At 45.2% G+C, this 12,959-nt stretch overlaps 1 protein-coding gene across 4 annotated transcripts in view; it reads left to right on the top strand.

Moving 5' to 3' along the window:
• chb (CLIP-associating protein) overlaps window positions 1-12,959 on the top strand; it is a 141,814-nt gene that overhangs the window by 111,204 nt on the left and 17,651 nt on the right. For all 4 annotated transcript variants that reach the window (XM_077626891.1, XM_077626890.1, XM_077626892.1 and 1 more), the window contains 10 exons: window positions 1,400-1,478; window positions 2,485-2,631; window positions 3,115-3,201; window positions 3,633-3,748; window positions 4,452-4,812; window positions 5,939-6,002; window positions 6,168-6,219; window positions 6,446-6,572; window positions 9,962-10,090; window positions 10,947-11,087. In XM_077626891.1, the coding sequence (XP_077483017.1) occupies window positions 1,400-1,478; window positions 2,485-2,631; window positions 3,115-3,201; window positions 3,633-3,748; window positions 4,452-4,812; window positions 5,939-6,002; window positions 6,168-6,219; window positions 6,446-6,572; window positions 9,962-10,090; window positions 10,947-11,087 (1,303 nt within the window). The remainder of the gene's footprint in view (window positions 1-1,399; window positions 1,479-2,484; window positions 2,632-3,114; window positions 3,202-3,632; window positions 3,749-4,451; window positions 4,813-5,938; window positions 6,003-6,167; window positions 6,220-6,445; window positions 6,573-9,961; window positions 10,091-10,946; window positions 11,088-12,959) is intronic.

Below are 12,959 nucleotides of genomic sequence, written 5' to 3'. Positions count from 1 at the left end.
GAACCACACTGGCGTTTCGTCGGCGTTTCCTATCTGTCCCATCATGTAGTCGCGTTGCTGCCGAAGCGCAATTACATATCGCTGAAACGCGATTAGCTTGTCCTCGAATTCTTCGGGCAGTTTCTGGCACACAGAAGTACGGCGCCGTAGTGCTAAGCCCTTCCTCTTCATGAAACGCCGCACCCAGGATGGCGAGCCCTTGAATTGCGCCCTCGTCAGTCCAGAGGCGCGCGCGATCTCTACCGCTTTAAAACGGATGGATTCAGCTGTCACAGGCAGCGATCTTGCACGAAGCTCCCGGACGAAATCCGCAACCTTGTTTTCCAGTCCTGGGTACGCTGCAGTCCGCCCACGAAATGAAGTTTTCTTTTGGTTGCTGCAAGCAACCAAAAGCTGCTTCTGCTTCCGCCAGTAGCGAATGCATTTTTCCGACACTCCAAATTCGCGCTGTGCCGCCACGTTGCCGTTAGCTTCCGCGTACTCGATCGCCTTTTTCTTGAAGGCGACGGTGAATTGCCGTCGCCTTCCGCTCATTTTTAAACAAAGAAACAATGCAAACGCAAAATGACGGTGCTACGATGTCGCCACGCCACGCCGCTGCTGATGTCGATGGCGGCTGTTTACTTCTTCCGCCCATTGTTGCAAGACTTCCGTAGTTTTTCCGCCAATGTCCGGTATATAAGTCGAGGGTCGACTTTTCGCGATGGTTTTTTGAAAAAAAGTTTGACCTATATTCCGGTTTTTACGGTATGTGCAGTGCTTGCTGCTTCTCTCTACAGTACAGTCAGTTCCATTGCTTCGTGCCTGGAATGCTGAATACAATTTTTGTAAGCTATAATGGGCCATGGTAGTTAACTTTGGAGTGCCTGTGTTGGAATAGCTAGTGAAGCAACATCTTCAGAGCTAGTTAGTAGTGTTGTATATGTTCTCTGTGTGGAAACTACATTTCTTTACATTTACTGTCGTTGGTGTTCTGTAGTTTTTTTTTTTCTAGCTCTACTTCAATTTTTCTTTCTAGTAACAGTAGTGATACAAAAACTAAATTTCATTCTGCTTGCCTGGGACTGCATTGTTGAACCAAACCAAACAACATTTTCAGCATCTGCTACCACACAAATTGATGTGTTGTGCAGTGTATAGATCTTATACGGGAGGCAGTATCAGGAGCTCCGTCACTTGTTTAGGGCATTATGTTATGCCATGGAGTCAATGTGATCGCCTTCCTCAATGATGCAAGACTGCAGAGCGATAACCACGGGGCAAGACCTAGCAGACTTACAACAGCCTAACTGATGTGTGAAAGGATGAATTGCTCAGGAGTGTGTTGTGCTGTGTCGTATTGTGCCACCTTATTCGAGCATTTTTGTGATCTTTATACGTTTATCTTCACTGCCTGCAGGGACTGTTTTCCTCATGCTGACCAGTTTCAAGCGGTAGCGAGGTACATTACTGACCCGACACAAACTCCAAACATCAAGGTCGGCTCCATTTGTTCTTCATTGTTCATTATTTCTGCTTGCTGAATTCAAATGAATATGTTCATTTCTAACAATGCTTCCAAATAAGCTTTCTCTTTTACCCGTTCTTTACACTAACGGGGTGCTGCAGAAACTAGGCCATATTTGCATGAATGTGAACCAACATCTGTCACTTGGACATCTTGGCCGGTACAGCAAAACCTTATTCATACCATCCCAGTTCATACCATTTCTCGGCTCATAATCTCAGAATCATGGGCAATAAAGAGCTCCCAAATGGCTGCTCTATTTTTCTTCCGATTAATGCGTTCCCAGATAATGCGATTTTTCGGCTACTACGGTTTTAAAAATTTCCACAAATCCAAGTCGTATTATAGGTTTATAATCAACTGAACATGTGCAAAAAAAGGAAGTGGTCTGAACCTGGGGCCCACAACTGAGGAGCTGGAATGCAGCGACGGGAACCCGCTATGGTGGTTTCTCTGCAGGGCCTTTGTGCAAAGGGGCAAAACATGAAAATATAAGAGTAGTAATGTACCAACGGGGCTTTACTGTATTTGAAACAGTGCTACAAATGTAATGCAACATCTTTTAATTCCTTGTTCAGTGCATAGTGAGCTCAACTACCATGCACCTGAGCTTTGTGAAAAGTCAGTGTCTCGGATTATTTTTGTGGAGAATGCAGGCGCACATGTATCATTGAAGTTGATGGTGTTATCAGACCGCACGTCGCAAATGCGATAACTTAGCATTGCCCTTCAATACCTTTGTCAGTGAGTCGAAAGTGTGAGCTGGTAGTACACCTCATAGTTTACGGCATGCACAAATTTTTGTCAAATCTGAGCGTGAAAGTTGCCTATCACGTGACAGGGTGACAGTCATACATTTTTATTCATGGTGGATGACCAACTGGGGTTGAGTCACTTATTAGCATGTGGTATATTTTAACATGCAGTTCTGAGTATGTACTTCAGCATGCCTGATTCTGCTTCTGACTTTTCTGCAGGTTAAGATTACCATTCTGCGATACCTCATGTCTCTGCTTCAAGCAATGGACCCTGGGGATATGCTGGTCAGCACTCCAGAAACACAGGCCATGGTTGCAAAAATCTCTTCGTGGATCCGTGACCAGAAGAGCCCTGAACTCAAAAGGGTCAGTGTAGCGAATATTTGTGGAGGACCTTGTTGCTGTTGATGGCGTGTTATTAGTGTGTTAGCATTAGAAGAGTCGGTGCAAACAGGAATGGAAAGCAGTCTGTTAGTATCCAGTGGCAGGTGGCCCACCTGCCCCATTGGGCTATGAACGAACTTAGTATACTACCTGTACAAACTTAGTATACAGTAGACTCTCGTTAAGGGGAGAACATGGTCTTAATGAAGTCAGGTAATGAAGGTGCAGTCTTAGACTATTTTTTGTTGTTGCTCGCTGTCAATGGAAGCCTTTGCACATATTTCCATATTACTGTATTATGTGCATGTCATAAATGCAGCAGCAAGCAAGAGTAATTCTTTTAACAGGCTATCGGTATTTGAGTGTTAAACTTTGTCTGTGTGAAGCTTGCTGTGTTTTCAGATTATCGCAGTGCATTTGCCAAATGATTGTAAAAGTTGTATTCTTGATGTTTGTGTTGCACAGCACTCCCAAGAAGTGATCGTGTCCATTTTCAAACTGAGGCCAGCAGAACTGCACGGGTTACTCAGCACGCTTGACCCAGAGACCCAGGTGAATTGCTTTTCACTTCACTGCAAATGTTCTCTCTCTCTCTTAGTTTGAGCAGTAGCTCTGCTGAACATCGCCTCTTTCTTGGTTATTGCTTGACCATTTCTACTGATGTGGTGTTTGGGGCTGAGGGTATGCACAAGCATACTCATGTGCATTCTGTTGGGGTACTCTGTTTTTTAACTGCTCCCTGCGCACTGTTGCAGGCTTGTGGAAATTTTGCCTTTAACGCAAATATCTCTAGATGCTAGGGTGGAGTGGCTGTGTCAATTGTGCGCTTGTGCCACTAGCTGTGCTGAAAGTAATTGCACTCACTAACCTGTATCACTAGGCATGTACTGCGTGTAAGGTTACTTTGTCTGGGGTGAAACTTGGGCCAGGCTTTCTGCTTGTTACTTTTGCGCATTATCTCTTGTTAACTCTCTTGTCCACAGGCACTCACTATGGGCCTTATTCAGACCTCCATGCGTGGACGCAGTGAAGATGGTGAGCTGCGAACAACCAGCCCCATCACATCGTCTCTCCATTCGTCTATCAGCTGTACACCAAAGTAAGCAGAGCCTAAGAAACTGCCTGCATGAGGCCGTCTAGGCAAATGCACTTGCTTGTTTTAGTGATGTTTGCAATGAATTTTTTGTTAGCCCCTTGGCAGCAATGGTTGCAGAATACTGTGGTGTTGAGCTGTGACAAAAAAAGTAGTGCTTCAAACAGCAGCAGTGGCCTAGTGGTTTGAGCATTCTTATCTCATGTGGGAGGTGCGGGGTTTGATCCCTATTGCTGCCAGGTACCCACCGCTGATCGTGTTTACGAGCTTTCTTGTAGCGTGATGCTTGGCTTACCTGGGCTTATCTTGGGAAATGGATCTCTGACGTCACCTTGTGTAAATGAAAATACCTTGTGCTAAAGTGCTCTTTGGCCAAGGCTGCCTTTGTGTTATTAAAATTAATCATCACCAAGCTGTGCGCTTCAACAGGAAATTTTGTTATCGAACGACTCTCATTAACTATTAAGGTTCGGCAGTTTCGGTAAAGCTTCAGCAGAAATTCTGGGCATAGTTTAAGAATTGATGCTAGAAAAGTAGTGCCAAAATAAGCAAATGCCCAGGCAAATCTAAAAACTGCACTGCCACCACAGCAGTAGCTTTTAGCCTTGGGGATGTGAGGCCATGGTCTCTCCGGGATCACTGGTCTTCATGTTTGTTATGCAAAGGCTCTGTTAGATTGAGACAAATGTACCTTCTTGCGGTTGATTAGCCGAGGAAGCAGAGGCAGCGGGAGCCGGTCGAGCACGCCACTGCAGCGGTCGCTGGAGGAGGAAGAGGACAACACCGAGAACATGAACCCTGACGAGGTGTACAGCTCTCTGCTGCGCCGAACCACAGCCCAGATCCATCGGCTGGCGCTGGACCCTGTTCGGGGTGGGGTTGGCATGGACCTGGACTCCAGCTCCTCAGGCAGGGGTGCAGAGCTGCTGCTCCCACCACTGGGCAGTGGAGGCCTAAGGCAACGGCTGGCACCTCAGAACTGGGAAGAACCCTGCAGCTATGGGCAGCAGCAGCGCCTGACCGGCAGCCGCGAGGCTTCGCCTGTCAAGCGCATGGGCAGCTGGGAATACGTGAGTGCACCTGCCTTGCCCAGTTGTTAGTGACACATGACATATCTTGTGGCCATATACACTGCATCATAGAACATGTAGCAGTATTTTTGGTTTGTTCATCATTTGCAACATCCATGTGCATTGATACAGCTTCACGCAAGAGTTCTCTTATCATCTTCTTGTGGTGACTTTTTTGCTAATCAATCCAAGACACCCTTTCATTTTCTCTAAGTGAGAATTAGGGGTGCACAAATATTCAAAGCTCTAAATACAAATCTAATACGTTTGTTATTCAGTCCATATTCATATTATTTGCTTCAAACTTGACCTTCTTATAATATGGGCCTTTCTTTAGTCCTTTATTGTCCCAATTTAACCTTAATGTTATGTTTATTTGCCAGTAATTCATCAGTTCATGGATTTCATTTTGTTGCTCATTTTGCTTGACCACATTACCAGCTGCATACTGTGTTGCTGTCGGATCAAGCAGTGTACATTTCTGTGCACGTCATGTTTTTTGTTTATGGTATAGAGTCAGCAAAGTTTTGTTTATTTTGGTTGCAAAGACCAGACATTGTTTTGGAAAAAAAACCTTTGCCTATTTATCTTTCTGTGAAATTTGTTTTCATACAGAGCAGATATGCAATGTTCCAATGTTCACAAGCATTTTTTCCTGATAGTCTTATTTGAATCATACCCGAGAATTAATACTTGCACACCCCTAGTGAGAACACTAGTTTCTCTGCTTAATATGATGCAAGATTGCATTTTCAATTGGATTCAAAAGACAGGCTTGATGTCACTCATGGTTTTGGAATCGTCATCAGCTAGCTTGAGCCCTTCAAATCAAATCTTCAAATCAAATCTTTTTTTTCAAATCAAATCAAATCTTTATTCAGCATTCTTCCGCGTGTAACAAAGGAATGCTGGGACAAGAGCAAAAAAGCTGCTACAAGCAGCTTGACAAGACCCTTGCACCTGCAGGGCAGGGTTTGGTGCTTTCTTTTTTTTACATTAAGCTTCTTTTTATTGTGAGAGATTGCATTTCTGCTTTTTTAAGCTTGAAGTGCTGTTGTGTAATTTTTTTTCTAACTGTATTCATGACTCATTTCTTGCTTGTGAGCGGTGAATTTTATTTTTGCAGGATGGAGAGACTGGTCTTCATCGGATCAGGAGAACGTCTCTAGATGGTGGTGTTGGCAAAAATGGTAAATCTATGCAGGCGTTCATGCACTTTTCTTTTTCGTCTTGAGATTCATTCTGACTTTGCCAGTACTGCACTGTTGCATTTTCTTGTGTTACTTTTGGCCTGTCCATTCATCTCCATGTGATGCTTGATATGAAAAAACTGTTTCTTATTACCTTGTTTTCAGAACAAGACACCCTCAACAACATCTTTGCCATCCTTCAAAACCCGAACAGCAGGTATATCTCATCATTAAGTGAAGAAAGGCAGAAAGCTTCCTCATTAAAATACGTTGAGGTTCTCACTGTTAGCATTTATTATGCAGCTAAATTTTACAGCTTTGCTATTGCTTACAGCTTTGCTATTCGGCATCTTTCAGCCATGCAGGGGTATCGAGGTTGGCAGGTTCAGTGCCAGGAAAATCTTGACATCTCACTTATCTTGACATCTCACTTGCCATTCCAGGACGGAGCATCGCAAACAAGCATTATCAGAGCTCATGCCCCTCACCAAGGATGGCTCACCAGAGCTCTGGGATGAGAACTTCAGAAATGTTCTGCGTTGCCTCGTGGAAAACCTTGAAGAGCAAGTGGTAAGAAAATTGGCTGTGCCAGTGGTTGTGGCTGCTCGCGTGCAGTCGAGCCCACATATAACGGCCCCACTTAAGACGAACTTTCGCTTATAACGAAAGAGACCTGCGCGACCGTCAAAATATACATTATTTCAATGGCACAAAGTCACACGTATAACGAACGTCATTAACCCCTGCTGATCGGTTACAGTGAACGGACTGCATAAATCTGGCGCCGCGACTCGAGATAACCTGCCTCCGACCCCTTTGTGCGCCCAGCGCGCGGTATGTTTCCCAGAGCCCAGTCGCAGGCGAACTGCCCACCCCATTTCGTGCCGCTCTCAAGCGAGCTACCCTTTCCCCGCCAACGCGCCTTCCAAGATCGCCCTCCTGCCCCTCCGCGCAACTTCACTCCCCTCACTCTCTTGCAAATCTATGCGTGGCCTCCGCGATCAACCGTGCTGCCGCCGGCGCTGATCTCGGAAGCCATGCTCCGTGAAGTAAGCCTTCCGTAGGAGCCAAAAGGTGGCTGCACTGACGCTCACGGACACCCCTCATTGGTCTCTACGCTGGCGCTGTACATCTGTATCTTTAGCTTGAGTGCCACTTGTGCACGTTGCACGTCTAGCTCGTCGCGTGCTTTTGTCACTCTTGTTGCGGTGCGGACGTTTCATTAGCTTCGATCAAATCTCGCGGCCCTGGTTATAATTCGGGATGGCGGACAGGAACACCGTGCCCATTTCCATTGTATTCATCGGTCGAGATGATGAAAATGGCCTAGACGGAGGTGACAGCCACTTGCATGCGGAACTGCTTCCCCAAGGCCGGCTTCGTTGGCACAGTGTCTGAAGCCCAGCCTGATGCTTCGGAAGATGACCAGCCCGTCGGCGATTTGTGACAGCGCGTCGTCAACTCCGACAGGGGGGTCATGACATTGGTTGGAATGATTTTATTTCTGTTGATGACAACGCCAACTCCGCGGAACCGTGCACGAACCAGGGCATTGTTTCTGAAGTGCGGGACAAGAGAGACGTGGAGGAATCAGATGAGGATGAAACTTTGGAGCCAGTACCCATAAGTGCGCCTGTAACAATAGGCTACAGAGAGAGCCTCAGACAACTTGTCTATGCCAAGGGCCTCGGTGAAGAGCACGCTTCTGCTTTAAATAAACTGGAAACCTCCCTCATCGGATTTGCGCTGCAAAAACAGACGTCCATCACGAACTTTCTCGCAAAGAAAAAATTGTGTTTTGACAAGCAACTGTCTTTAAAGCTGTGGGCCTCTTACTACGAACTTCGGGGTATAAAAAACGGACGCCGCATGACGCTCATGTTCGTTATAAGCGGGCTCAACTGTATTATTTGTGTGCAGGATTTATTCATTATGTGAATATGCTGGATTGTGGAGTCGGAAAAAGGACACAATTTTTTGCATTGCCGTGAGCACTGCTTTAGACTATTGAGTTCTCGTGCCATAATTGATGGTCCAATGAAACAGGAAACAAGATGGCTGGGAATTAGCAGTTGGAATGTTAGTAGTCAGTCTTGCACATTGTATGTGCAGTGAATAGGTTTAAAGCTCTGTTTCTGAAGAGTAATGTGAGGTTCACAAAGGGGAAAATTAAAGACTGGACACGCTAGCACACACTTCCAGCTGTTTATTCATACGAGCAAGTCTCATATTTATACACTTCACAAATAGGGTGACGTGACTCCTGCAAGCCAGGAACCTAACTACGCATTATGATATGGTTACTCCCGTGGTGAAGCAAAGCAAATAAAAAGTTAGACGTGCAAATTCTAGTTCTTCAAACTAAGCATGGAAGGTCAGCATCATGTAAGCTAAAGAAAAGAGTGGGGGAGAGGGTGAAGGCATCGTAGCAGAAGCAATGTCATGCATTCATATCAAAGGCAGAGTCAAAGTGTAGCTAGAACTGCTATAGCTTAACTGATAGTGCACATTGCACGAGATGTGGAGATCATGGATTGGGATCTTTCCAGCGGCATCTGGTTGTTTTTTATGCCACTTTGTGTGCAATTATCTTTCACTTTGAGAAATGATAACTGCCAGTGATCAACAATACAGAAAAAAATACCTTTATGCTTTCCTCGGTTTCATATATCTATAATCTGCACCAAACACTTACTTTCTATGTCAGAATGTACTTTTGGCTGCTCCCAAAGCTGCTCCAAAGTATAACTATTCCTCTGGGAAGCTGGTCTGAAAAAAAAAAAATAATTTTGCTAATGAAGTCACAATAATGAAAGTTTCAAGAGAGATGTATTTTTGCGTGCTGATTCCAAATATGTAATTTAATTTGATGCAAAACAATTCCTTGTGCACTTGTATAATATGTTATATAACTTTTTGCTGAGAGGTTTCAGTAAATATTGCTGCAGGAAGCTTGCTTAGAACACATGCCATTGGCTTGTCTTGACATCAAGTTATGCAGTAAGGTCAAAATTATTATTCTGCGTATCATAGAAGTTGAGTTGTAGGGTTTTGAATTTGAAACTTCACAAACGGGATGATTCGTGATTTCGAAATTCTATTACTCATCTTCTATAACATGCAGGATGATAATTTTACCCTTATTGCATAGCTTGATGTCAAGAGAAGCCAATGGTATGCAATCTAGCATGTTCTTTGCGGCAGAATTTCTTTCAAACTTTTGGCAAAATGTTACATAACGTAATGCATAAGAGCACAAGGGCTTGTACATAAAATTAAATTATACATTTGGAATCAGCATGCAAAAATACATGTTCTCTGAAGATTTCATAACTCTGACTTCATTAATAAAAATTACTTTCTAAGGCCCTCTTCCCCCCTTAATACTGACTGCAGGCTATTGCCGCATCTTGTTGTCACGCCAGGCTTTCTGTAAGTTTGGCACAGCAACGAAGCATATAAAAATTAGTAATGTCGAAATTACTGAAGATATTTCGAATAAATTTTGTGTTTATGCATTTAGTGGACTAATTAGCATGCCAAATTTCAAAATTGACAGTCTACTGTATTCGCTCCAATGTCTGAAATGTTCAAATGTTCACATAATCCTACTTCACCCCTCCCCCCTCATTTTTTTTTTTTATAGCTACAGCATGCATTTCTAGGGGATGCACAGCCTCCTTGCTTTGAAAAACTAGCTTTTTGACGTGTCCTCTTGTGCTTTCTTTGTTTGAAGAACTTTGGGGTGATGTTCTTTCTGAAGCCTGTAAATGTGACTTGCTGGTTTCGAATTAACAGCTGGCAGTGTGAACTGGGCGTCTTCTACCTTGCGATGTTTCCTTCACTCCCTTCACATTGGGAACATGCACCAACTTGCCCAGCAGCCTGTCATTCGAATTATGTGACTACATCGCCTCTGGACGTGCTGCTGTGTGCTGCATCCATTGTGCTCTTTGCAGGTCCCTGTAAAAGTGGCTGCTCTGCGAGCTTTGGCAGAGTTGCTGAAAAGGCAGCCTCAGCACTTCCACAACTATGCTGAGCTCACCTTGATCAAGATCTTTGGAACACTGAAGCAACCAGAGAGAGAGGTTTGTTTGTTTGGACAACAACTACAATTCATGCACAGTGGTGCACGAGACCACCACTTCAGTACAAGCGCAGCTTCAGTGCTTGAGTACAGTTCAGAGCATGACCTTCCGGCCGTGCAAGCCACAGGCCAAGTTTCAAATAATCGAGTTTTGTAACAGTCTCCTAATGTGTTCATTGGGCGGCAAGAAAACTTGTCATAACTGATATTCCAGGGTACACAAGCTCGAGTTAATGAGGCTTCACTATGTGTCATGGCAAGGCTTTATGTAACATCCAGTGTAAAGTTAAAGTAGCTGCGTGCATCTTAGCTGATGGATGGAAAGAGCTTGCGTTTTTATTTGTGGCAAGTCTCTAGTGCTGCTGACTGGCTACTCTCACGATGTGATGCTCAAGGCCACGACTTTGTGGCATAAAAAGATCTGCACAAATTACGCGTGCTCGAGGCAGGACTTGAGACAGTCTGCATGGACCATCAGTGCCAAATGAAATGCAAACAGGATAAAAAATTTCACTTTCTGGAGAAAAAAATAATCCTGTTAACACTTGCGCAGTAGCCTTCATGCCATCGAAGTGACAAACTACTGTGCAAATGTTCAGGTTTGCTCATTTCTAGCCTTCTTGTTTTGCTATTGCCGTTTCAGTTGTCTTGTTTACATTTCATTTGATGCCAACAGTACATACAGTTCGCATGAAACAAAGTTTTTAATTATGTCGCTACACCAACTGGCCCAACGTTCTACCCTATTAAGTTCGCATGAACTTTTCTATAGCTCGAAGAATGCACTAACTAGCCCGGCAACACATTGCAGTCAGTGTGTTGCAGTTTTATTGTGCACTTACTGTGCCTGTGCACAGGTGTGTCGTGCTGCTGAGATGTGCTCCATGGAGGCTGCTGCCGCACTGCCTCCCGAGCAGACAATGCGCTTGCTGCACTCGCTCATTGGGGAGTCGGATGACCAAGATGTAGTCATTGCTGCCATCAAGGTCATGTCCAGGGTGAGTTCCGCACTTCCAGGGCAAGCATTGAACTATGCGTGCCCGTGGGCGACCACACAGTTGCTGTCATTGTAATGGCCCCTGTCACGTAGCAAATTCAGTGTCGTGTTAAACTAATGCCGTTTTCTGTTCCAGGTTCAATGACGTTTGCTAAAATTGAGTCATGATAGGATGTTGTTTGAGGAACTCATTTGCTATATAGTTTCTGCAGGGAATGTGTTTGCTGGCTTAACAACCAAGCTCAGGCATACACAAGCATGTGGCATTAGGTCAGAAATCGGATGAAACGTCAGCTTTTAGCTATGTTTTTAATCAAAAATGATTCAGACTAAAAATAAATAGCTTGGAATGTTATCAGCTCTTAAACTTGTCCTCATTCTTTCCCCTTACTCTGTGTTTCCACGGCCGCTATACGTGCCGCAGTTTACGGCCGCTATACATGCCGCTGCTGGGGTGCTAGGGGCAACAACCGGAAGTTGCAAAAGGAACGTCAGCGGATGACGTATTCATGGGCGAGGCCCAGTCCCGGAGCTGTTTTCTTTATTTTTGTCTGGTGCCCCGCGTGTACGAGTTGAGGGGGGAGAGGAGGAGCATAATTTTTAATCGTCTATATCTTCGGTGTTATTGATGCTAGCTTAAAAATTCTTGCATTGGTGTGACGAGTGATGAAATGCCCATCTCTCGCCTGCTTTACGTAATCTCAATTAATTTATTGCATAGTCCCTTTAAGGGGGGACACGGGTCATTCGGGCCAAAAAATCTCGAAAAAAATCAGTTTTTAGAAAATGTTATTTTCAAAATCAGCAGCCATTTATCTACCTCTCTGTTAAATTTCTCGCCTCTAAGGTCAGTATTTTACTCACAATACCAATTTATATAATCCATGTCGCCCGAATTTGAGCGGAAATCGGCGCCGAAACAGCAGTATTTCGCAAAGCGTAGCTCCCGTTTCATGCGCGGCACCGCAGCCATCTTGGTCTCATTTGAAAAAGCCGCCTTTCGTCTTCAATTTCCCGCCACTACGGCTTCCGTTCGCCCATTGGTTGCCGAGAAAATAGCAAAAAAGAAAAGGTAGTATTCAAAATCCTATTGGCTGCCGTGGATCACGTGACAGCAGGTCGTCATCCGATTGGTGGAGCTGGCTGGCAGCGTCTGCTTGACGCGCCCGAGCCGCGGGGAGACGCGACTCTTTGTGCCGGACCGTGCAGTGCAAGAAACGCGCAGCGATGCCTGGTTCAGCGCGCAAGGTGCACTCAAGGCATAAATTCGGCAAGAAAAGGAAGAAGTCGCTGGTCGATAACCTCAAGAGACGCCCTGCTGTGCGCCCCGACAATGATGAAACTCCTGCGCTGAACGATCGTGTCGGCGAGGCCGCGCTGGTAGGCCTAACGCGCTCCGCAGCACGGGAAGCTGTAAGCGGCAGCGCCCGCATCTGCCGTGATACAGTGATGCTGGAGCCCTCAGATGTGCTCCAAAATAAGACGAAGACTAAACAAAAACTGCGAGAACTCGCCTCAACTCCAGCAACGGAGCGGAAGTCTCGTTGTTTACGTGACGGCAGCGCGTCGGACTGTCTGCTCGACGAGGCAAGCTTCACGATCGTTTGTTTGGAATCGCTCAACAGTTTGTTGAAACTTGTGAAGTGTAAAACGTGTGGCGGCAATGACTTGAGCTTCGTAAAAGATGAGCGAGAATACGGCCTTGCCGTTAAACTTTCTCTTCAATGTGCGAGCTGTGGAGACGCATCGTCTGCACGGAGTTCGCCGCGGGTACGTGGCGATCAGAAGATCAACCCTTTTGTGGTGAATGTGCTCGCTGCTCGTGCAATGCAGAGCACTGGCAACTAGCAGACAGCTCTAAATGACATTTTTT

The sequence above is a fragment of the Amblyomma americanum genome, chromosome 6 (assembly GCF_052857255.1).
Source record: "Amblyomma americanum isolate KBUSLIRL-KWMA chromosome 6, ASM5285725v1, whole genome shotgun sequence".
NCBI classification, from domain to species: Eukaryota; Metazoa; Arthropoda; class Arachnida; order Ixodida; family Ixodidae; genus Amblyomma; species Amblyomma americanum.
The sequence above is the reverse complement of the archived record's forward strand: the minus strand, read 5'-3'. Positions and strand labels throughout refer to the sequence as shown.